We start from the raw sequence: 25,983 nt of genomic DNA, 5'->3' as shown, positions 1-25,983 counted from the left end.
TAGCAGAGCATCCAAATGTGTTTTCATGAAAAAGTAAAAATCTTGAATTGACTACTCTCCTTGAGGGAGCAAAATTCCTATACTAACTGGTACTTTCGTGCCCAATTAGTCTGATTATAAAATTCTTCAAGAAATTTCCTTACTTCTCGAGCAGTTTTTAAAGTGCTTAGATTTATCCCAATATTACTTTTAGATGAGTTCATCAACTATGTTACAATTTGAGCATTATTTATGCTCTATTATTCTATTTTTCCTGGCTCAATAGGTTTCTTCTGGGTCTCATCTATGTATTCGAGGAGGCTTTTTCCATGAATGACATTTTGCATAAATGAGGCCCAAAAGGTGTAGTTTGTGCCATTGAATTTAATGAGTACAAGCTGAAAAAACTTTGATTTTTCCATTGGAAGGGTAATAAGTGAAAGAGAGAGAGTATTATTGAGGTTTTGCAATTTTTGTTAACAAAACCCAATACACGAGACGGAGAGAGAAAGAGATTTATGTGATGAGAGATCATGGTGGTGATTTCAGTTACAGAGAGAAGAAGACAAGAAAATGTGGGATCTTAGATAACATAAAAAGGACACTGATCATATAAGTCAATTGCTTAGAGAGAGACAAATTGCAGAGAAAGGGAAAGAGATCCTTACTCAGCCATAAATATAGAGATTATTAGACATAGATGAGAGAGAGAGAAAAAAAGAGAGAGAAAGATAAATAGATTTCTTAGTAGATAGAGACTTTGCTCTTATTAGAAAGAGAGTGGTTTGAGGGATATGAAAATCCGAAAGATCTGAGGGATGAGGGAGAGAAAAGTAGAGACGAGGGAGATGAAAAAATAGAGATCGAGAGATGAGGGAGAGATCAGTAGAGAGAGAGGAGATTTGAGAGAGAATAGCAGCTACAACAGAGATCAGAGATATGAGAGATAATAACATGAGAGAGATAGATAGAAACATGATAGAAGTACCGTAACAGATCAGAGAGAGAGAGCAGAAACCGAGAGAAGCATCGTAATACAGATCAGATAAGCGAGAAGACCCAAACAAGATTGCATAAAATACAAGCATTGACTAGAGAAGGCCCAAACAATATTGCAGGCTTTGACAATATGCGAGATAAATTTTTTCTCTGTATTTAATAATAATCATAGGATTACAATACAATTGTGTATTTATAAAGAGTGTACAACCAATCCTTACTAAAACTGTAGGATACAATTTATGTATAGAGACAACATACAATTAGACATTGACAGATCTCAATATCAAGTTGCCATATCTGTTGTAGTTGCCATATCATTCACATATTTGTTGTGACTGTAGATTAAGTCGTTAACTCCTCTTCCACTGTCACTATTGGCTTCTCTATTCAACATAATCCTTTAACATTTGATTCCTTTTGTCTCTCTCTCTCTATTCTCACACCCCGCATAACTTTCTTGTAGTGAAAATCTCTTATCTCTTGCATTTGAAATGCAAGCTATGAGATGCCAAACAACAGCACCTCAACTCTCTCTCTCTTTATTAATTTACTATTCCTTTCTCTATCTTTCATACATTTTTTCCCTCACTCTCCCCAACTTATGCATACAAATACATTAATTGTTCCCCTCTCTCTTCTCCCCATATATATACAAATATATTAATTATCCATCTGTCTCTCTCTTCCCTATATTTATCCACTCATTCTCTCTCTCCCCCAGTATATTTGCAATACATATGCAAATAGATAAGGGCATCACGTGGTGTGACTGTAAAAGGCTTGGGTAGCCAGCATAAAAGCACGAGTTTGAGTCTTGAAAGCGTCCACTTTGTACATAAAAAGCCAAAAGTTAAGACCGTATCCAACTCACCGCTCCCGGGACCCTACTTAGGTAGAATCAACAGCAGGTTATGGTCCTCATATGCTCTATTTGTATAAGGAGCCCAATTTACGACTCTAACCAGTCACGGCTTGCCCAAAAGCCCAATTTACGACTCTTAGATGCGCATGCTAAGACCGTGCAGCAGGGGTGGCAATTGAGTCGGTCGACTTATTGGGACCCGAACTAATTTAGGGACCAGGACTGCGTCCATGTTTTGGACTTGGCAAGTCGGCTCCAGGGTTGAGTCTGGACACTTTATGGGGAAAGTTTATATAAAGCATATGCTCTAAACAATCAAATTAGAGCTCACCTATTTTTTTTTTCTAGAAGAGGTTGTTTTGATACTCAAATATCATCAAATTGATCATATTGACATCAAGATGCATGGACATAAGAAAAAAAATGGATTTTAAGTTTTGGAAATAGTGAGTCTTGTAATGCATTTTTTGACAGTCAATTTTCAAGATTTACAAGTTTTTATAAATATGCTCGCTCTACATTATTTTTGAAGCTAGAAAGTTTGTAATTAAAGATGAAAATATATTTTAAGGCTATCACAAAATTTTTTAGTATCGAAACCATATTTCCGGACAATATTTGAAGGTTGGCCCTAATTTGTTTGTTTAGAGCCTCAGCTCTATACAAACGGCACCCATATTTTATATATTTTTAATTTTAATTTCTAGACCTGGGTCGAGATGGACCCAGCCCGTCCTCGCCTTTGCCGAGTACGGCGGACCAACTTGTTTTCGTCCCCACTGCCGGTCTTGCGAGAGCTAGGGCAGGACATTCTGAAACCATAATAAATATTAATCGAGAGTCCATAACATTTACCGAACTGGCGCGAACAAGCAATAGCCAGTATGCATCATCGAGCACGAAAGGCGCCTAAGTCACTTTGCAAGGGCGGTTTGTAACTCGTAAGCAAACCAGAGCACCTCACTTGAAGGGTTGATCTTGAAGCACAGTTTCAGAACGATACGCGCGAGAGGGAATGATCTCAAAGCAAAGATTTGGAGAATTATCCTAAAATTTAGGGTTTTGTAGCATTTAGGGTTTGGAGGAAGCTTTCTGCAAATTAGGGTTTGGAGGAACCTAGGAGAAGCCAGTTTCTTTTTACACTGTAACTGGTATGCACCATCGCCATCAATAGATCATGCACTTCCCCTCACTATTTCTTATTCAATAACGTTATTACGTTCAAATAGCTAATTTAAAGGATTCATGGTTATGTGCTAATCAGACTCTCTCCCTAGGTATTTTATTGCATATCTTTCAGGCTATTTTTTGTCTTCTTCTCAAGGATCCATAATTGATCCCCTTTCTCCTTATAAAAGAAACATCCATCTTTCTCTCTCTCTATCGATGCATTTAATGCAATTTTACTTTTCCCGGCTGAATTCGCTTCTAAGGAATTAATGATGTATTCATATATCTGAGAAGTTTTCTGTAATCATTATTATTTGGGTTAGTTTTAATTGCTTCTCTCTGGTTATCTTGCTCATCTTACACTGTTTTCACTGATTTATATTTTTTCTCGTATTTTTACCCCATAATTTTCTCATCTGTTGTTTGGTCCCTTTCAGAGCAGTGATGGCTGTTCGATTCAAATTCAGGAGCTCTCTCAGTTACGACTCTGTTCAAATTGATGGTCCCTGTATCACTGTTCGTGATCTTAGGGTCAATATCATTGAACAGAAGAACCTTAAACTTTGCCAGGATTTTGAACTGGAAATTTCTGATGCAATAACGGGCAAAGGTACATTGCTTCCTAGGTTTTACAATTACTTTATTGTACCAGTTCCTTGGGTTTCTATTTTTCTTTTTGTTTTATATATGTGATTTTGTTTATTCATGTAATGTCTCAGTTTGTAGGTAATTCCATGTTTAATAGTTTATTTCATTCTGGTTTCGATGCAGCTTATGAGGATGATGATACTCCGGTTCTGGAGGGTTCAAGTGTGATAATAAAGAGAGTGCCTACTGGAAAATCAAATCCTGTCGTTCTGTGAGTTTCTTTTTGCATTTTATTCCTTCGTTTTTTTTTTAATGTATTCTTAGTACTTGATTGGTTTATGAGAGATGATTTAAAACTTCAAATACTCGTAATTCAGTAGTTTTAGAGGAAATATGCTATAATCTAATGCACCGTGGAAGGCAATGGGGCCAACGCTCCTCACTGATATGATGGTTCATGATGGATATCTCCACAAAGGGGCATATTGCATTAGGGCCATAGTTGCAATCAAATGATGGTCGTTAATGGATACCAATAGCAAAAGAAGATAAATATCTCCAGATTATTGTGAATTTCTGGAACATGCACAATGTTTTTATTCTTGTCTTGTTATAATTCGTTCAGTGGCCTGATTGTGTTTTGAACGGGCATACACACATGCATACATGAGTTCCTATTGGATTACATTTATGTGATTATGAGAGAGGGAGGTAGGGCAAAGGGAAAATGCTTTTCTCAGATGATCTGATTATGCTTTGCTATCAGGTGTTTGAACTGTCATTTAAATGTGCAATTGTCCGAAACTTTTCATTTACTTTTGGATGAAATAACTTGAGTTCTTCTGTAGGAGTATTCTGTTTTATGTCTCATGCTTGCCCGTCTCTGAAAAGTCAGATGGTATTATATTCACTCTTTCAGTCTTATTTTATGTCCACTGATATAGGAATACCAATTTTGTCTGTAATTCTGGATGTTTGAATCTTGTTGCAACTTATTTACACAAAGTTATACTTGGTGCAGGCCCTGTATTGACACTGTCGAGAATCAAGTGATTGAACGTTTTAATTTTGATGCTAGTCCTGGATCTCCATCTTTTGCTGTAAGTGATTGTTCTTACTTGTTTGAGGTGTTATTTGACATATTATGTGATAACTGAATTGGTGCCACATTAATGATGAGCTCATGCTTATGTTTCTCATGCGCTGTGTTTTGTAGAACAAGAAGTTAGATTTAGTTCAATGAATATGTTGATTTCACTAGAGGGAACTATACTTTATTGTTTTTGTTTTGGAATCATGTTGATAGCCTTATGCTGATAACTGGTAGGTCTTACAAAATTTCTGAGCAAGTCATGTAAACCCTAAAACCTGTAATGAAAGAGGAAGATAAACCCGGAAGTAGACTGGTGGTTTCATTGGTGGATTTGTGCTAGCCTGACATGAAATAGCTTTGGTTGTAATCTGCTTATGCGAAAAAACTAATCTTAATCCTCAGGATACGCTTGATTTAAGAATTTCAGGGTAGTGGTGATACTACACGTTTTTTGTTTTAGGATTTTAAGATGGCATTCATCGGTTTCTTTGGGAATTAGGCTACAGCCGTAGGAGTTTTCCCGTTTTCAAGAATTTGGGAAGCCGTTTAGGCTTACAAAATGTTTAAAAAGAAAAAAAGTACACAAGACTATCTTTAAATGAGAAATTATTATAGTCCTGCTGGTGCAACATGTTAACGAGGAAAGAGAGCAACCATGGTCTATCTTATAATTCTTATTGTCAAGGTTCAATGGAAGCAACATTCTTCTGATCAATACAAGTGATAATCAAAATTCATGATTTGGCATCGAGCATTGACTTAGTCTGTCCCGCATTTATTCGTAAAGTTACCTGTAATGGGTTGAAGCTCGTATCAACTGGTGTTCCATCTTACAAATACCCACAAAGGGTTCATCAAGCATTGAACTTGTCAACTTGTCCATGTGTCACCTCCTCCATCTTCTTTCATTGTTATAATGGATATGCCTCAAGTTACTTTAATTCTCCAGCGTTTCCCTTGCCACATCACCTCCGCTTTCACTGATCTATCCCTTACAACACCCTTGCTTCATGATTGTCAACCATCTCTACCATGACCTCCCTGGCAATATTCATCCTCTAAAGCCGTTCTTGTCGAATCTTTTAGTAAAGCACATGTCCTTGTAAAGGGCCAATGCCCCTCATCCCAATGAGATGCAACAACGGAACCTCTGATATTGGTTTTTTCTATCTACAAACCCTCTGATGCTGTTACTCCTTTGTTTTGTCCTTTGCTTCTACACTTGAACTTCCAAAGATAATTTCACATGTGTCTACATCTTTTTATGTCCTCTATAGTCTGTACTGCCCATTTTCCCTCTTTCGGCTCCCCATTGTTTTCCTCTCTAACCATCCTCTTGCCACCTTCATGTGCTGCTCTGCTGTGCCTCTTGATCTTGGTATCTTTTAATTGTTTCTTTCAAGTGAGGCTATCTAGTGCTTGTACTTTGCTCTAGAGCCTCTTCACTTTATAGCTTTCTCCTGATGGCAATCTGTTACTGGATGCCACACCATCATTAGATCAAGAGAATCCTGGTTCTGCTTCCACAGATTCTAGTGATGTGCTTGCTCTCTTTCTTGTTAGAGGTAGTATGGTTGGGCTGCCAAATGAGGACCTGTATTCGGGCTAGAATCTGAGGCTCGCAAGCTGGACAATATAGGCCCATTATAGTTTCCCAACATGCAATTTTTTTGCTTTTGCATTGGGCTATTTCATCTTCTAGTGGCAAGATTAGCTGTTAACCTCTTAAAAAAAAAAACTGGTGGAAAGATCTGTTAGTCCACCATCATTTTTTTTACTGAAAGATAGCGATATGGTTCCATATGCTCCAGTTTCTTATTTTTCTTCTGATCTGGGAGCAATACCAAAGTGTTTCAAAAGGTTACCTTGATGTAGGTCTGCTTCTAGCCTGGACCAACCGTAATGGAGTCTCTATAGTTCCGCTTCAAGAGTCAAATATGGTACTTCATCAGCTGGGCCTGGGCTATCTTTGTTCCTGTCCTAGCTTGGCCCAAAATTATTTAATCACATATGGGGAAGCGGTGAGGTTAATGGAGGATTTCGAGACAAGCGGTGAGGATAATTGTAAGTACTGCATTGAACATGCAATAATGGTTTAGAAAGATCCTTTCTCTCTTCTTTTCTCTCTCTAGCATTTAATAAGAACTTAGGAGAAGTCACACTCTTTCTTCTTTTTCCCACTTCCATTTACCTTACCTCCTTTTTGTAATCTTTCTCTCTATAATAATAACACCTCTCCTTTTTCTACTCTCTCTCTCTCTCTCTATGTGTACAGTAATGACACCTTTTGTGTTAAACTGATGGGTGTGAAAACCGATCTTTTGAAGATTTGTGGCCATTGAAAATTATTTTTGATAGAAGAAACCAAATTTTGAAGAGTGTGCCATTAAATGACCCTGGAAAATATAAGAGAGATGGTATGACCAATTAATGAGGTCGTATAGTTTGATAAGGATAGAGAGATAAAGATAGGGCACTACATGTAGTAGAAAAAGCATTATCATCATCATCAGAGCCTTTTCCCAACAATTTGGGGTTGGCTACACGAATCATGGTTTGCCATTTTGCTCTATCAAGGGCCATACCCACGTTGAGGCCATGGTTGTCTTATCTTTTCTCACTATTTCCAACCATGTCACCATGTCATTTTGGGCCTATGGCTTACCCTTTGTCCTTTTTTAGCCTTCTACTTGACCAACTCGCACCTCCTAACAGGTATTGTACTGGGTCTGTGTTGCTCATACCCAGCCCATCTAAGTCTACATTCTCTCCTTTTATAACCTATTGGAGGCATACTAAGTTCTCCCAAATGTATTAATTTCAAATTCTATTACTTCTTGTCTTACCAATCATCCATCTCAACATCCTCATCTTAGCTACACTCATCCTATGGGGATGTTTCTTGACCGCCCAACATTCTACCCCATAAAGTAAAGCTGGTCTCACAGTTGTCTTCAAAATATAAGTGCCGTAGAAAAAGCAACTTCCCTCAAATCTTAAGTGTTTGCTTAAATTCAAAGGTTTTCATCTGTTATTTGTAGGAAACTAGAAGTGCCAATTTGGGCCGGGCTGGGTTGGGCTCAGGCCTCAATAGGGGCATTCGGGCCGAGCATGGGTTGAAAAAAATTTAGCCGAAGCCCCAAGCCAAGCCTTGCCTGCTGGCAACCCTGATGGCCTCTACAAAGTTGTCAAGAATGCTCTCTATAGTGTGGGAAGTCCTAGACCTAGAGCTGAGCCCATTAACTCGAACTCGTGCTTTTCTTCCTTCGAGGATATCTTTTCATTAGTCGTATTAGGATCTAAGGCATGCTGTCCCTTTCGCCAGGGTACTTGAAATGCTGAATTATTGAATATTCAAATGGCAGTGGTGAGGAAACATGATGGGAACATTAAACACTTAGGTCCCAATTGAATGATATCGTCCTTCATCTCCTATGAGGCGTGACCAGTTGCAATATCCTGTTTCTCAACTTCAATACTTTCTGACTGAATAAAACCATTTTTTTTGGGGTCATTACATTTTTGAAATGGAGATTGTGGATTGTAAGAAAGCCAATGTGGTGTGAGGTTGTGGTAAGGGATGACTGGAACATATATATGGATCTCAATACCTTACATGAGAACGAGTGAAGATAACACAAAAAGGCTCCAAAAGTACAATAAGATACATGTCTCTGGACTCTAGAGTAGATGTATGGTCATCTCTATGTCTTTGGCACTTCTTACTGGCACGTTTGACACTTGCAATTGCAGGATAATGTCTGTTATAGAATTTCCTTTTTTTTTTTTTACCATCTAAAACTGTCCCAATAACGTGTCTATATCTCTCTGTATGTGTATTGTTAATAACTTAATTATGTGTCTTAAACTCTTAATGTGTTGGCATGGCAAAAGATTTTAGAACTTATGAGACACTCTTCCAATATGCTAAGTAACATGCTTACATGGGGTAGCACATCAAATGAATGCAAACGCCATACCAAAAGAAATGGAGAATCTTTGCTACATGTTATGTCCTTGTTAAGTTTTTCTTTGTGTAAGATATACATGGGCTAAACACTATAAACATTTTTTCTTCGATAGTGTCAATGGCAATTAGATAAATGAGTACATCGAGTTCAAAGCTATTGGTCTTTTTTGGTATGACTATTTGCTTTATTGTTTGACAAATGTTTATAAATTCCAGAACATGGATGCGGATAACTTTGACGACTTTGGTGTGGATTTGTATTCTGCTCCAGTACCATCCCTGTTGGAAACTGACTCAGATGAAGTTGAGCGGAACAGTACAACCAAGAGGAATGCAGCCAATGAAGTTCAAAGGTGGCTATTTTCAGTGAAACTGGGTTCTTTGTCATTTGGAAGTTTGTTTTGACTTCTAGCTTCTTACTGTTATATCTTCTAGAATCAATTGAAAGCACTCTACAAACATTTTTTGTCATTCATCAAACTAGCTAATTCATTTTTTATTGTAGTTTGCTTTTCCTGCATTTCACTTTATTTATTTCCTAGAATGAATTTCCCACATCACGTTATTAGCATCGTTGGTTTTAGTCATGCACTATTTTAGAAAAAGTAATAATAACCAATGTTTTGAAAGGTACTAGGGTGGTGCCTGGGCATCCACAGGGGGGCTAGCCACCTACCTAAGTGTGCTACGTGATGCAGCTGCCTAGGTTGGTGCCTCAGTTTTGAGGTGCCTCAAAGACTCATATATGCATATGTATGAGTCCCAAGCATACATAACTGCATACATGCATACATATAGGCATATATTATACCAGCGTGCACACATAAAGTATAATAAAAAATCAAATTATATATTTCATATTGAGTATATTTATAATCAAGGAAATGTATACAATGAGATAATTTTTTTTTTTGTTTGAACAATATACAATGAGATAATTTACTTTTGATACAAGAAGGTCACAATCATATTGACCCTTAGATTTCAAATCTGTTGGTTGCGGATGTGTCATTGTTTGAGTACATAGTCCAAAATAAAATTTCTCGAATGTTGTGACACGCTTTCATCTATTAGATTTCACATCCAATGGCTAAAAGTGATTGTGACCTCTATGTACAAAAAATAGATGGCCTCATTGTATACAATCCCTATAATCAATTAAACAGAGAAAATTTGAAAAGGCAATTTCCAAAGTCTTAAAATTAACTAGGTTAATGTTGAATTGCATTCCATATGGGTAATGTAAGATGTAAGAGCCACAATGAGTCAAATATAATAGGATTTTTAATTCTAGTGCCATATTGCTGAATTTCATGGGTCCACCAAAATGTTCAAATGCTGAATCACAAGTACACCAGATAGAGAAAATGGCACAACAGAACTGTAAACAAAATGAAGTCTAGTGCATCATGTTAAGCCTTCCTTCATCTTCTTCATCGGCTTCGACCCCAGCACTTCCATCAAATTGCAAGCCATTGTCAGCAGAGTCTCCACCACCGTCAATATAATGGCCCTCCTCCCCATTCTCTTCAGATTTGATTTCCTCCTCACTGCCATCATCTATGTCGTTCACAACAATTGCACCTAAGTTTGTTTTGATCATGTTCATCAGCGCAATACCCATTTTACGGACCCAGATCCCCCCACTTTTACAAGAACCCGAAGAAGACCTAGTGAAAGATCTCAAATACGGAAACAAGCAACTAAGGATGACTGACTCTTGTTGTCCGATCTCCGATCCTTTGTGTTCTGGATGAATGTTCCTCTTGTAACCCCTCTTGATAGTTCACAAGGAATCAAATCTAAAAAAATTGGAATGCAAATGATTTCTCAAACTTTTATTTTTTTGAATATTAAAATTTTTCAAAAAATCACTTTTTGCATTTTCTCTCGCATGACCAATGCTTAGGGAGCTTTTTTTTCTTTTTGGCAGGGGAGGGGGGGTGGTTGGTAGAGTAACCTCCTATTTTTCTCTTTCTTTCCCTCAAACATCTCCCACCCCCTCTTCTTTTCTCCTCTCCTCCTTTTCTTTTTAAATGGTAGGGTACGAGCATTTTGCCCATGGCCTGGGGGCATTTTCTGCCCTCGAGCCATGGGCTGCCTTGGGGTCCTGCCTAGGTGCCCAATTTTAGTTGCCTTTTAAAATCATTATAATAACAGCTTGCTATGATGCTTCACAGTTTTTCTACATTGCTGGGTTATAAAATTTAATTTATCTTCATGCAACTTGCTGTATCTATCTTTTAGAATCACTTGAAGGCATTATGTAGAAACTTTAGTTTTGTAAAACCTGAGTAATGCTTGTAGATATGTCTGGCCTCCTATTCCCTGCTTATTCAGTTCCCATATCACTTTATATAACGTTGTACTACATGATTAATGACTGTGCATTTTACCTTCAGATTATCGGGATCTGTTTCAAAACATGAGAACATTGAATCAAATGATCCTGCTGAAACTGTTTCAAAAGGTAATTATTTATATGCTTTAGTCTAGTGACTCTAGTCCTTGAAAGATTTTTCTGTTTTAGCTTATTACTTAAAGGGGTTGTAAATTAAGTTGCCTTGGACTTTGACCATAGTAGAATGGATACCGGTATAAGTGCAATGGGGAATTATTTTTTTTAGTGAGGGCATTTCTGCCAACTCTCTCTTGTGCAAGGGATGCAGCCACTTCATTGGCCTCCCTAAGGAACTGTGGGAAAAAAATCGCTCCATGGGTCTTTGAGACCATCATGACTATTGGTTATGTCTTTGATACCAGGGCTCCTTGAAAGGCACGGTGAACCAGCTTGTGGGTTTGGAGGGGAGGCACCGGCTAGCAGTCAGAAAGCTCATTCGAAAGAACCCTTGAAAACTGACAAGTTGTTTTTTTTTTCCTGTCACCATTGTTTCCTCTTGTTCTCTGAAAATGCACATGCTTATTGTGTTCAAAATCGGTATTATATCAGGGTGGAAGTCTTGAAGGATGCAGGGTCTAGTTTGCCTACAATGCCAAATGCAGAGTTGCCATCAGAACTTAGATGCACACTTTGCAATGCAATTTTTAAAGGCGCTGTGATGATACCGTGTTGTCAACATAGCTTTTGTGACAAATGTAAGCTGCTTCATGCAAGTCTGGAAACTTGGTTTTTCCAACAATATATTATATTTTGTATATAATTCTTCTATTGTGGTATTTGCTTATAGGTATTCGTTCTGTACTCATTGAGAAGGCTAAGTGTCCCCAGTGTTCTGCTACCAAATGCAAGGTTGATGATTTGCTTCCAAATCTTTCTCTCAGACAAGCAATTGAACATTTTCTTGAGTCTCAAGGACTGATCAGTGGTTCTGACACTGCTCTTCCTAAATATGCACCAGGTTATAATATATATCAATTTATTCTTTTAATAGTAGATTAGCAAACTTAGGTATGTCACTGATTAGTTGATTTACTTGCATTTCTTTTTTAGATGGAGAATCTGGAATTCAAGCTAAGGAGGTGTCACATGTTGTCTCCACACTTCGAAGGGAGCAACATGTACCTCATTCTTCTTCGGCAACAGGGAAAGGATCCAATCAAATTACTACAGAGTTTGCAAGCGCTATCAAAGTTAGAAACACTGGAGTTGGTGCTGGTTTCGCTCCCCATGTGCATGTGGATGTTGGCCATTCCGCCCCATCTTCTTCGCAAATGGTGACAAAACTGGTGACAAAACTGAAGGAAAATGAAGATAGAAATGGTGCTGCTTGTCCTCCACATGTCAAAAGTACATCAGAAGGCCGGAATTCTGCTGTTGATTATGAAGATTCTAGTAAGCCCTCCAAGTTGCCTCAATCACCCTCACATAAAGAAGAAGGTATAGCTTGTATTATGCTAATAACTTGGGTTGTCTTCATATATTTGTAAATCTGAAATCTCCTTTTTTGCCGCCTTACACATGCACGATGTTATATGTAGTCGTAAGTCAGAACTTACGGCTAGCAAAGTTAGTCAAGGAATAGTTATACTTAGCTTTTTCATAAATAAAGTTCTTTTGTAGAAAAATGTGTCAAACTTGACACACACATTGAACTAGATCACGAAAAGTTTAAATTCAGTTTATGTCCCTTTTTTGGCACACCCCATGGATTCTGGTTTGTAAGATGGGCTCGAACTCAGCCTTATGGCTGCAACAACTAGCAACTTCCAGTTCAGTTATGGTTTGAGCCCACTTTTGAGTTTTGGAATTATTTTGTGTCTCTTTTCTGTTTGTGTCCCTTTTTTGGCATATTGGGCCTTGCGGGTTATAAGTGAATGCATTAACCATGTATGCATGCACAGATTCAGACGCACACTAGAGATTAAAACCCTTGAGGAAGTTTGTAACTTTGAACTTTGATTTGCTAAGTCAGCTTCTCCTTTCTCTTTTACCTCATCCTCATGTTGCCAAATATCTTATTTCATCTATCCCCATTTATCTTTTTGTTGTGATTTCCCTGTGCTTATATTATAAGTCCTAATTTTGGGTTTAAACTGGGGTGTAGCCTCCTCTACGGGCAAGAGAAAGAAGAAAGGATGGCTGGGTGCTATAGGTATGATCCAGCATATTTGTTTTCAGATGGAACATAATCTTAATTGCTCTTGAACTTGTTAACCATAGTCAGCATGAAGTTTCTGGAGTTTCAAGATGCTTCTCATACCTGCATCATGTTTGAAATTCATTTTCTGTGACGGTGCTTATTTTTGCATCAGATGGTGGTAAAAGTTTCTTGGCTTCAACTAAAAGCAAAAAGGTATGTTCTGAACATACATCCTCTGGCTTAATACATATGAGAAGAAGCTCTCCGAACTTCTATGCATGACATGAATCCAATCTTGCAAAATAGGGAGACCGTAACTGTTACATGTGCGGTTCACCAGATCATCTGGTAAGAGACTGCCCAGCTGCTTCTGCCCCATATCCTATGCTTCAAACTGGTAAGAAGGAAGTTCTACTGGTGTACCTGTCCTTTATGCTTATCAGTTTTGTTTCTTTTCAATAAAGGTGCTTGTATAGACAATCATCCACAGGGATGATCTTAACGTTTTGGGGATGCATCATTCAACCAATTTGAAAGCATGTCACACACTTGCCATGTGTGTATGGATGTATTTATGTGGCATATCTGTATGCAAATATCAAAACTTCAAACTGGCCAGGGAGTTGACTACACATACACATTTAGACATGCATTTGTATATGGATATGCATATATGGGAAATAAAAAGAACTTGTGGGGGTACACTCATTGGCTCTCAAGTCTGTGGTTTAAATGTCGACCTCATCATTCGACCTTTTTGGGGCATGTCTCTAATTCTGTTTTCTTTAGTTCTTCTCTCTTCTTTTATATTTTTCCTGAACTGCTCTCCTTTGTTTTGCTTATTATGAACTCAATGTCTGAAGGAGAATAGGATTTTGTTGATTTGACATTTATTCAGATACTTATTTGCAACTTTTGTTCTGTACATGTACTCAGACAATCTTTATTAACTCAATTTTTTTTATATATTCAGGAGATGCTATGTTTCCAAATGGTTTTAGTGCCTATGGACATTCAACTTACTGGCCTGGTGCTGCAATACCTCATGTTAGGCCCTTCACAAGCCTCTATGGTGCACCTGGTGCAATGCCTTTTGATCCCAGCATGGTTCCAGTTTCACCATATGCTATTCCTCCTTACATGCCTTCAATTTATACAGGCATGCCAGTTCCTTGGTGAGCCTTTTTCCCTTGTCTCTATTTAATTTGGTCAGCTTTCCAGAAATTCACAATCGTTTTTTGAGTCATCAATTACTATAGATGTGTCTCTCTGGTTTCTGACTCCAAAGCAATGCCAGTGGATTCATGAGGATGGGCAGTTTGATGCCACCTATGGTGGCTGGAGCAGATCGGCCCCTTAGTCGTGTTGAATTTATGGAGCTTCAGGGAAGCGAACGAAGGCGTAAACTTTGGAATGAGCAACCGCAGAGGTATTCTCTAATTTGAGGTTTACAATATATTTTCTCAGCTTCTGTTAAGCTGGGGTTCACATACACGTGTTTTGATAAGTTCTTTTTTTTGCTGGTAGAGTTTTTTGAAAATCCAAATTTATTTTGTAAATCTAAATTGAACTACACAAGATCCCTCCAAATTCATATTTTAAATGATTCATTCTATTATGTTTGACAATTTTTCATAATGACAATTTAACGTACTGCGATTATAATGGCTGAGAATGCGTTTATGGATCATTAAGCCTTCAAATTTGTTGGTAAATGGATGAAATCTGTTTTAATATATTCACTCTTCAGATATTAGGAGACAAGTGCCGTAAAGTATGTTGTTTTGCAAGTCAGTTTCTGTGAATGTGTTTTGACTCACATTTTTTGTTGAGTTTGGTACTTCCCCTTTCTCAAAATCTAAGTTTGGGAATTTGCCCGCAATTGTACATTGTGATTTTCAGAAGCTGGCGATACTAGCCTGAAAGATAATATACCTAATGTGGTTATCAATAGGGGTATTGGAATCCTTTTTCTTGCTCATTGCATAATGACTAAATGATTTATTCATGATGTCTGTCTTTATTACTGTAACAAGCACTAGGCTCCATGGAGATTTGAAATTAGTTTCCTCTTCCATCTATTCAGGAATTTTAATTATGGATGCTTGGACATCAGTTTACCTAAGTGAAGCATCTCTATACTTTGTAATCGGTTTTCTTAGCTGGAATCATTTAACTGAAAAAGCTCAAGACTTCTACTAAGAGTCATAATTTTTGCATAGTGGAATAGTGGTAATTTATATATATTTTTTTATTTTCCATCACTACAGTAGAGAATTACATGCACAAGATGATGCTGTTGAATCGTCTGAAAGGCGCTATTCTGATGCCCCAAGGAAATCTCAGGACCGAAAGCCTCATGATGTGGATAGGGACTCAGTGAGGAACTACTCCGAAGAAAGTGACATCCAAAGGCCAATAAGTAAAAACCATCGAGAGAAATATTTTTCATCAGATGATGATGGCATCTTCTCACCATACAAAAGGCCAGAAAAATCCCGTGGCAATGGGAAAGAGCACCGGTCATATCGTGGCAGCCATTCAGAGAAATCAAACTCTGAAAAATCTCTCTCTAGGCGCAGTAGAGAGAAACATAAGCACCACAAGAAGGGTTCTTCCAAGAAGCATAGAGAGAAAGAGGATTACTTAAAGAGCAGCAATCACCGAAGGGATACATCAGATGATAGGAGAAGGGATGTGTCAGATTCTGAGAGGCATTACCGCAAAAGTGGGGGGCATTCTTCAAAGGTAGAGGCTGAACCCAGCTTTTTGGGTGACCGGAAAAGGCGTCGGAGAGTGGAATATGAAGTTCTGAACGAGGAAGTAGCATTTCAAAGTTCAAGGCACTCCAAGCACAAGGTAAAAGACGAAGAGAACCCCTCTGGATTTGACAGGTGGGAGATGGTTGATGGGTCAGATGATGAGAGACAGGGCTATTATTACCATAAGAGGAAGCGGGGCCACTAAGACAAGTTAATAATTCTTAATTGGTTGGTTCTCATTATCATTTCTAGAGGGTTGCAGCTGGGCAAAGTGGGTGGGGGCCACAGGACACTGAATATTTTGCTGCTACGAAGATTATCACTGAGGTAATTGTACAGGATTGAACTGATGCTACTGAGCGATTCTTTCTTGCTGGTATTGTTTTCTCTTATTATAGTGATAATTTGTGGTAATTTGTAAAGGAATCTGATTAGAGTGTATAGATAGTTTGTAGAGAACTTGAGTAGCCTAGTGATAATTTCTAGTGGAATTGGTTTAGAATAAGGGTAATCTATTTGTGTTATCATAATGGTAACTGCTAGAGAAATTGATGAGAATTTGCCTTCTTTGTTTGTTATTAATTGTCCCAAGAAGTTGAAAGATTGGTGACTCTAAATATTGATGGCTGTAAGATTTGGTGGCAGTTTGAAGAAGGCTAGCAAGAGACCTGGGAATGAGATTGGTCCCATATATGTTGGGGCTTGGCGCTAATGTGATTTAGTTGTGGTTTTTCTGATACAGAGTCATATACAGGTGAGAAGGTCGTCCATGCAGTTTGATATCCACAGTTATTTTGGTTACTCTATGCTGGTTCTAATCAACAACAACGTGATTTAATTAAGAAGTGAAGGAGTCAAAAATCAAAGCAAAAATTAGGGTTTTTGATTTTCCTTTCTCTGGCCAACTTCAATCATTAGCAGAGCATTTATTAAAGCTGGCAAAGGTATGGTTTGTACTTTTATCTCATACTTGTTTCTATATCCACAGTATGTATAGCTACCTATACACACACGGCCACATTGCAAAATCCTACGAGACTTTTTGGAAACCTTATTTCCTCATTTTCTAAAGAAATTGTCTGCATATGGCTCTATGCTTCAGCCAGCTAGTTTTTTTTTCTTCTTTTTCTTTTTTATTTGTTAGGAAAAGATAGAAACATCCTACTTTTTGTATATACTCAGTACAAACACACACCTCCCATATTTTTTTTGTACCATGTGGTATTAATCTGATCATGAATTGCTGCTCAGTTTCCATACTACTGAATACATTTTAACCTGAAATGTGCCTGCCCTTTATTGCAAATCCCTTCCTGGATAGGGGTGTTTTTGTCATTTGCCCAGGTAAATGATGGAAATAGAGCATTGGATGTTTTTGTCATTTGCCCAGGTAAATGATGGAAATAGAGCATTGGACAATGACAGAAGTAGAGCATCCAGGGTTGACATATCATTCATAAGATAGCACGAGGTGCATAAATAGATGTTACCTGTTTCTCAGTTGAATGTCTGCCCTAGAAGCTTTATTTCTGTAATTTGCCCTAATAGTGGTTCCATTTTTGTTATTGCCCTTGGTAAATATTGTGAAGTAGCCCCGTGCCAGATGTAGATTTCAATACGAGGTCGGAGCTATTTGTGTCCGAAGGTTATTTTCCTTTGGGAGAACTTACTTCACCCTTTGAGAGGGTCTGCTGCTTTCTCCTGTCAACTTAGTTCACCCTCCATAGAGAATACTTACCTCTCTCTCTCATGCACGCGTCCACATGGGCAAGCATGTGTATAGGTGCACAGCAACCCACAAATTATTTATTGGTTTTTGGAAACATGTTTGTGCGATAACTTATTTCTGAGTATTTGTTATGTTCAATTCTTTTAACTTAGCATTGGTAACTTATTTTCTCATTATTTGTTATGTTCAGTTCTTTTAACTTAGCATTGGTAACTTATTTTCTGAGTACGTGTTCATATTCAATTCTGAAAGTTAGCATTCACATGCTCATGGTCATATCACACTTTTTTATATGAAGTTTTCATTGATTTTAAAATGTTTCTTGGTTACATATCCATTTTAACTTTGGACCTGGTGAGAATGGAACCCATGATGTTATGTTGTGGCACCCACCACCCTGACCTACCACTCTGGGAGATTTTTCCTCCCCCTCTCCAAGAGTTGGGGCTTATATGCTTTAACTAGTTTTTCTTTCTAGTAACTGCTCATAACCTATTGTCAGATTGAAAAGTATTACCATAGTGTAATGGACTATGAGATATGGTACTCCTAGGCTGCATCCACCATCCCTTGCCACTGATTGATGGTTGGAGATAAACTGGAGTGTGGCCCACATGGGAATTTGCATAGATACTGTTAATTCCCAGCCATTTATCATCGTGAATGGTGGTGTAGGCATGGATCACCATGTGCCACAATCTACCAGATTATGGTATACGTAGTCAGATTCGTCAAGTGTCAATTTTGGTCACATAAGCATCTGTTGGGGCCTTTGACCAGTAAAATAAATGCACTCAATTAACCCCCCCACCCCCCACCCAAAAAATAAAATAAAGTTCTGCTCGATACTAGCTTGGCACGAGCAGTTTGGATTTAAAATTTTGCTTGACACTAGCACTTGGGAATTTTTAGTCAACCTTAATATCTTTTGGATAATATTAGATGTGAAATGGTGCATATAGGCATTGCGAACTTCGCATGTGCTTATTATTACTAATGAACGAGGGTAAGCTGGTATAAAATTTCATCTCTAACAATCTGTAAGTTGGGTCGACCTGGACCCGTCCGACACAGATACAGATGGGGAAGGCCCTCCAGCTTCACTATATACATTTATATACAATTGTGTCTGGTTAGGGTTCGGTCAAGCTAGAGTCGGACCTGACTTGGATGGGTCCAAGCTGATCAGACCCAGACCCAGTCGAGTAAAGGTCTGTTGGACCTAGTGGATTTCCTAGTTGGCCTGGTCCAGGTGACCTGACTTGCACCCTGAATTACGGAATGGCATTTTTGGTACAAAATTATGTCCCTGGGGTATGAGATGATGTTTTCGCAAGACTGCAAATATTTGTGAGGTGGTTACATTTGGTGAGGAGTCAGTTGTCATTTACTGATTGGAGAACTCTTTTTGGAAATAAAGGGGCAGGTATACAAGTCATTGGCCATGGGAGAGAGAGAGAGAGAGAGAGAGGCCTGACAGTTCGCAATGATTGGAGGGAGAGAGAGGTTGCCTGACTGGTTTGTGATGATTGAGAGAGAGAGAGAGGTGGCCCTGACTAGTTTGTGATGATTGAGAGAGAGAGAGAGAGAGAGAGAGAGAGAGAGAGGTGGCCTGACTGGTTTGTGATGATTCTCGAGGCGGAGTGGAAGTCATGCCAACATTGGACTGGTTTGGGATGATGTTTAGAGTCAGAGCGGGAGAGAGGGTGATGGGCATGGTTGAGCGTCTTGCATTTTTTTTGCCCTTGCCCTGTGAGATTGAACTTCTTGCATTTGGTGAGGGGCATTTTTAGGCATTTTTTGGATTGGTGGAGCAGTTTTAGAATTAGAGAAGTTATGAAAGGTGGCGGGGCCTTAAGTCCTACGATTCATGTGACAGAGAGTTTGGTCTTACATTTTGAGATGAAATGAAAGGGGGGGACTCCCCTACTTTGGGATTATTTTAGAGAGAGAGAGATTAGCCTGACTGTTTTCAGATAAAAGGAAAGGGGGAGCTCCCTGCTTTGGAATTATTTCTGAGAGAGATTGATTTTGATCTGAGTGTTTCCGGATGAAAGAAAGGGGGAGCTCCCAGCTTTTGGATGCTTGTTGAGAGAGAGAGAGAGAGAGAGAGAGAGAGAGAGAGAGTGAGAGAGAGAGAGAGAGAGGAGTATGATAGCTTCCATGTCCCTTAATGTTGGCAGCTCAAATTCAACATGGGGGGCAGAGAGAGAGAGAGAGAGAGAGAGAGGAGTATGATAGCTTCCATCTCCCTTAATGTCGGCAGCTCAAATTCAACATTGGGGGTAGAGAGAGAGAGAGAGAGAGAGAGAGAAGCATGATAGCTTCCATCTCCCTTAATGTCGGCGGTTCAAATTCAACATGAGAGAGAGAGAGAGAGAGATGATACCATAGCTTCCAGCTCCCTTAGTGTTGGCAGCTGGAATTCAACATAATTACAAAAAAGGTGTATTGGCCTTCCAAGGTATATAAGCATTGCTTTTAGTTGGAGAAGTTCACGTTTTACCACGAGCAAAAAAAATTTTGACTGCAATTTTCGCCTCATTGAATTGCAAATAAGAGGCAGTTGTGGTCCTTATACAGAAGTGACGGAAGTTTATGGTACACATGCTAAACAAGTTACCAACTTTTTATTGAATTGCAAAATATCCATTAAAAAGCACATGGCCAATAGTTCGAATGCTTTCAATAGGGTTAAATTGGTAAAAAAAAATTGATAAATTTCCCCATAAATAATGGTTCTTGATTAGTTTTCTCCTGATATTCTAGCCAGGAAATTGAAATGTTTCTTCCTTATTCCGATTATATTGGTGATTTCCTAAAATACATTTTGCTTATTATTTATCATTTGTTTAGAAGAGTTTTACGTTAATGGCTGGCTCCTCTCTCACCCTCTCTAATACGTTTCTCTTTTATGCTACTTCCTTTTTTTCTTTTTTTGGGAAGAATTGGCGGTTTTCATTCCTTTTCTTTCTCAAATTTGGCATTTTTGAGTGCAAGTTTTAAACTCTTGATTTATTTTTCTAATTTATTATATGTATTGGATCTTGGATTTCTCTGCACCTTACTTGTCTTTCTCCTATATTTTATAAACAATAGTGTATATGGTAAATAGAATGTCATTATTAGAAGGGAGAAGTTTATATAGATTCAGAGGCTCTAAGCAATCAAATTGGAGCCCACCTCAAAAAAATTTAAGATGCATGGACATAAGAAAAAAGAAGGATTTCAAGTTTTGAAAATAGTGTATTTTTGGATTATCATTTTTCAAGAATTTATCAAAGTTTCATAGATCTGTTCAATCTACACTTTTTTTGAAGTTTTAGATTTTATAATTAAAGATAAAAATATATTTTAAGACTATAAAAAAGATTTCCAATATTGAAACCCTATTTCTCAACACTATTTGAATGTGCACTATACTTTGATTGTTTAGAGCTTTGGCTCTATACAAACTGCACCTTTATTATAATAATTTTTATTGAGTATGTAGAGCATATTCTTGCTGAAGCACCCTTGGGCCACAAAGCAGCACAAGTTGAATGATTGATTTAGAAAAACATTCGATGTTGAGTTTCCTAACACATGATTTTGCCCTTCAAAATTTGAAAAAAGAACACTCCGTTACACGCTTGGGATGTTTTCTTTGAGCATATAGAGTTCACACTTGGGATGTTTTCTTTGAGCACGGAGAGAATGTAAGGTTCATCATCATCATTTCTTATTATTTCTATACATGTTATTTTGAACTTTCTTTTGGCTTTTTTTAGAGCATTTCCCTTGAACTAAATCGTACTCACCTTATTGCCTATTGAAGCTGCATCTTAGTTCCCTCATGTATTTTCAAGCTCTTAAATTTTTTGTTCTTTTATTTTTTTTCCTTGTATGTGACAATCGATCCCCATAACATTGGGGATTCTAACTTCTCTTTAATGCTTGGGTTGGACACAAAATTTACCTACCCAATGTTTATCAGCCAAAAATTTAACTAAAGTGGAAACAAACATTCGCATGTGCCTTGTATGTGTTTAGTTAAAAAGAACTCTCTTTAACCCTTTATTGACAACGGGAGCTTGCCACCTTCCTCAAGCCTCAACCTCAAGCGTGTTTGCTCTGTTTTAAACTTCTTTTTAACCATAATAAAAGTCCACTGAGTCGATACGATTTTCAAAGTAGCCGATTTAGGTTAACAATCTATTTTTTAAAACCTTGATATATATATATATATAATGGGGAATGATTTTTTTCAACGGTTGTATAGTAGTATAATGTAATTGCACCTTTAGAAAGTTATGTTTTTGGCATTCATGTGGTCTCAAATTTTGCACACATTCTCTTCATCACACGATCATAGTAGTTCAATAGTATTTCAAATTATTATTTTTTCTATAAATCAAAATTACTTGAAATTTGGAGCATGTGTATTTCTTAGTGAAGTGTATTTAATAAAAATATAAAAAAACATAATTCACAAAATATAAATTAATTAAAATGCTCTAAAAACTTTATGAAGCCATTTTAGTTAATTTATATATTACGAATTATTTTTTTCATATTTTTATTAGGTGCATTTCATTAAGATATACACGTTCTAAATTTCATATCATTCTCTTACCATCTAGCCGTTTAATTTTGATCAAGAGAGCTACTCACTGTTTGATATTAGATCTGATGCCTTGAAGTATTATATTTTTATTGTTTTTTATAAAATTGTATGAATATGAAATTTGGTACGTGCCATCTCATTGGGGCGCACTTATAAAAAATATTAAAAATATTTTTTTTATAAAATACAATGATCAAAATACCCCTTTAAGACTTTTCAGGGTATTGTGGTCATTTTATTTTATTGAAAATTTTTTTCACTAGTGAGTTTAATAGAAAGATTGGACATTTAAAATTTGGTGTCAAAATAGTTTATAAAAAAAAATAAAAAAAAAATTATGTAGAGACGTGACATTGTGATTGGGGCAATCTTAACCTCCATTCAGAATGGACAATTGGATAAGGAGAATTATATTAGTTTTATACAGTATGGGAAGCATAGAACGTTGCCCTCAAGTACATAAACATTATACTAATGTAGGTTTGTAGAAGTTTTTAATATATTATTGTCATCCTCACTATCAAACATCCTTGAACTTTTTACATGCCCCATGTTGGAACCTTTTATGCCCTTTGAAGTCCATTCCTCCGTGTAGTGTCAACCCCATGCATGACAAAAAGCACCCTAATTCATTATCGGGCGAGTGGCTCCTCTTAGGAGCAATACGGTAAACATACTCCCTCGTGAAAAAGTGTAGATCAAGTGGATTTCTTTCAAATTTTTTATGAATTATGGGATCGATCTAAGAAAAGTAATGATCCTATTAGATGCACACTTATATATACATGATTTAAAAAAATCACTATTAAATTTGACACAAATTTATAGAAAAACTAAGTCTCATATCCATGTAATAATTTTTTTTTAGAGATGTGTCAAATTTAATGGTGATCTTTTGGGTTTTTATGCACATGATTGTGGGAGGGTCTCATAAGATCATTACTCATCTAAGAATCATTGATTATTTTCAATGTGGAATCTATCTACGATTTACATTGATCATTTTGAAATAAACAGTTTTGATTTTGAGTTTATTTAAATCGTACCGTTCAAAACTTGGACAATCCTAATTTAAATTTGAGATATTTTTTTTCTTTTTTATGCAAGTAGTTTCGATGCCAAAAAAATCTTAAATCCAATCATATCAACCTTGAGATACATGGATCTAGAAAAACTAGAATTCAAGATTTGGAAATAGTGCATCTTGTAATACATTATCTAGACTTTTTTTCTTCTTTTATGCAAGAAGTTTCAGTGCCAAAAAAATCTTAAATCCGATCATGTCAACCTTGAGATACATGGATGCAAAAAAATTGGAATTCAAGATTTGGAAATAATGCATCTTGTAACACATTATTTGGACCGTCAATTTTCAAGATTTTCAAGCGTTCATTAATCTATTTGATCTACACTATTTTTAAGTTATAAAGTTTATAATTAGAGATGAAAATAAGTTTTAAAGCTATCATAAAGGTTTTCAGTACGAAAACATCTATTTACATCATTTGAAAGTGCTCAGTACGAAAACATCTATTTACATCATTTGAAAGTGGACCTTAATTTGATTGTTTAATGCTTCAACCTAACACAAACCACACCCTTTAAATTTTATCTTTTTCACAAGGCACTAGATTTAAGAGGTTATGACACCAAAATTCGAATAATACCACTTGGTTCTTATTTGATATTTGCCCTTGAGAAACTAAATATACAATAAAGTTCCAAGGGAACCATTTTCCTTTAGTATAACCGACAATATCCTGCCCAATTTACCCAAAAGCCTCCTAAGATCATTATATTTGCTACAACATAATTCTTTGGAGCCTTTCACTATGTGTGGGAATTACGCTTTAGAAAATTGCAATGTAAAATAAAAATATAGTTCCCCATGGAATCCGACAAACATCAAGATCTAGCAAAGAAATCTCGTGATTTGCCTGAAGATTTCTAGTGCCAGAAGCATTATGATTAATGGAAAATAAAGTTTAAATATTAAAAAAATGATAACAATCAAAATGCTTAAATTTTTGAAAATAGATAGTCCCAATGATGTCACTACACTTTTAAGACTAAAAAAATCTTTTTTTTTTTTTGTCTATGGGTGGGTATTAATTAATTGAAGGGTTTTCCAAGTCAAAACAACTTTTTTAGCGGATTTTTTAAGTGCGCCATACTTCTACAGAGTTTAGAGTTGGCACTTTGTATATAAGAAGGTAAGACTTCCTCATCGCTCAAATGAAGTGCATAAAAGAGTAGTAGTTCATTCCCAATAATCACATAAAATTATTAGCCACCTTTGAAATAGTACATGTCCATTTGTGGCATGGACGCAAGTATCAAAAACATTAATCTAAAAAAATTATCATCTAGACCCGATACGTCTGTACAATATACGTACGTGTTATATATACATAAAATGAAATTTATTGGCAATTTACATTTTCATATATACATACAAAAATTTATGACAGCAATAGAAAAACATAAAAAATAATTAAATTAAATCAATAGTCCAAAGTATATTATGGGTGCAATTTCTATAAGGTTGCAACCTTTATAATAGCATGTATTTTTGTTGTAAAAAATTCTTAGAATTATCTTAAAATTTATTTCCATATCTAATAAATTTTAAAAATAATTAAAATGAAGTAGATTTATAAATATATGAAAATTTTGAAAATAGACAGTCTAGATAATGTGTTGTAAGATGCGTTATTTTTGGGACTCAATTTTTTTTTTTTTTTTCATATTCATATATCTCAATGTCGAGAGGATCAATTAGAGGGTTTGTCAACATTAAAACAATATTTCCAATAAATTTTCGAGGTGCCTATGTGATTCTACATTTTAAGGTTGCAACCTTATATAAACTTTTTCCATATATTATTTTGTGAATCAAAATTTTATTCATCGCAAGTTTCTTATTTTGATATTTTGAGTTGCATCATAATAATATAAAAATAAACTAAAAAACTATTAACTAATTATTGTTTTTAAATATAGCACTTTTTTCGCATAGCTTTTGAATAGAGTCCTAATATATTCATTCAAAATCATATAATCAAACCACTTGCACCATCAATAAATCCATCTCTTTTTAAGACTGATTCATTAGACATGACGTTATTGATGTTATTGATGTCAATTTCAATAGGTTCATCTATATTATCTATTGATGCCCACATCCCAATACCTGTATGGGGTTAAATTTATAAGCATTTTGCTTCCGCGTGAGCAATCTTGAATTGCAATAAGCAATACAAGTCACCAAAAAAAAAAATTTGAAGTAAAACATTAGAGACGAGGATAAGTATTGCACTTTGCAAATAAAGTATTACAAACTTTAAAGAATACCAAATACAAGTATATCCATCGAAAACTTGTAAGAATCAAGGACAATGCAAATATATCTAAAGTACTATATTAAAAACTTAAACTTAAGGTAAAATGTGTAATGCTCTCAATAGGAAAAAAAATTAGCGAACTAAAATAATTTGATAGGACAAAATGAGAAGAGAAGAGGGAAAATTTCGAGATGATATGAGATAAAGATTCACATGTCCACAACTTGCAGAGGAAGAAACCTTAAAAGATTTATTGATATTTTAAAAAAATCATACTTTTATTTATAAGAATAGTAACTTATATAAACCCTAACTAGGAAAATAAAATATATATTTT

The 25,983-nt window shown here is 36.4% G+C and overlaps 1 protein-coding gene across 10 annotated transcripts; it reads left to right on the top strand.

The window, feature by feature from the left end:
* Window positions 1-2,488: 2,488 nt before the first annotated feature.
* On the top strand, window positions 2,489-17,224 carry LOC18439404 (E3 ubiquitin ligase PQT3-like). 10 transcript variants are annotated; one of them, XR_016053775.1, is made up of 17 exons: window positions 2,489-2,994; window positions 3,451-3,623; window positions 3,785-3,872; window positions 4,623-4,701; window positions 8,881-9,017; window positions 11,067-11,134; window positions 11,428-11,527; window positions 11,615-11,760; window positions 11,853-12,023; window positions 12,116-12,502; window positions 13,170-13,217; window positions 13,378-13,418; window positions 13,512-13,602; window positions 14,179-14,380; window positions 14,503-14,634; window positions 15,552-16,294; window positions 16,722-17,224. XR_016053775.1 is itself a non-coding variant. In XM_020670412.2 (16 exons), exons 2-16 carry the CDS (start codon window positions 3,458-3,460, stop codon window positions 15,586-15,588), a joined length of 1,893 nt encoding a protein of 630 aa, XP_020526071.2. In that variant the 5' UTR covers window positions 2,489-2,994; window positions 3,451-3,457; the 3' UTR covers window positions 15,589-16,545. The 10 variants fall into 10 exon arrangements, 3 of the variants coding, with proteins under 3 accessions (XP_020526071.2, XP_011625302.2, XP_020526070.2); XR_016053774.1 differs by having other exon boundaries at window positions 16,613-17,224; XR_966849.3 differs by having other exon boundaries at window positions 15,476-16,294.
* Window positions 17,225-25,983: the final 8,759 nt, after the last annotated feature.

Source organism: Amborella trichopoda, chromosome 4 (genome assembly GCF_054954075.1).
Source record: "Amborella trichopoda isolate Santa Cruz 75 chromosome 4, AtrichopodaSantaCruz75HAP2 v2.0, whole genome shotgun sequence".
NCBI classification, from domain to species: domain Eukaryota; kingdom Viridiplantae; phylum Streptophyta; class Magnoliopsida; order Amborellales; family Amborellaceae; genus Amborella; species Amborella trichopoda.
Note: the sequence above shows the minus strand (reverse complement) of the source record. Positions and strands in the feature narration are given on the sequence as shown.

What these genes read in the sequence shown, in the direction of transcription:
- LOC18439404 (XM_011627000.3), top strand. Translation starts at nt 3,458, where the DNA reads ATGGCTGTTCGATTCAAATTCAGGAGCTCTCTCAGTTACGACTCTGTT. An exon ending in AAATCAAATCCTGTCGTTCT is followed by an intron (nt 3,873 to 4,622) that starts GTGAGTTTCTTT and finishes TACTTGGTGCAG; the next exon opens with GCCCTGTATTGACACTGTCG. An exon ending in TGGAATGAGCAACCGCAGAG is followed by an intron (nt 14,635 to 15,475) that starts GTATTCTCTAAT and finishes CCATCACTACAG; the next exon opens with TAGAGAATTACATGCACAAG.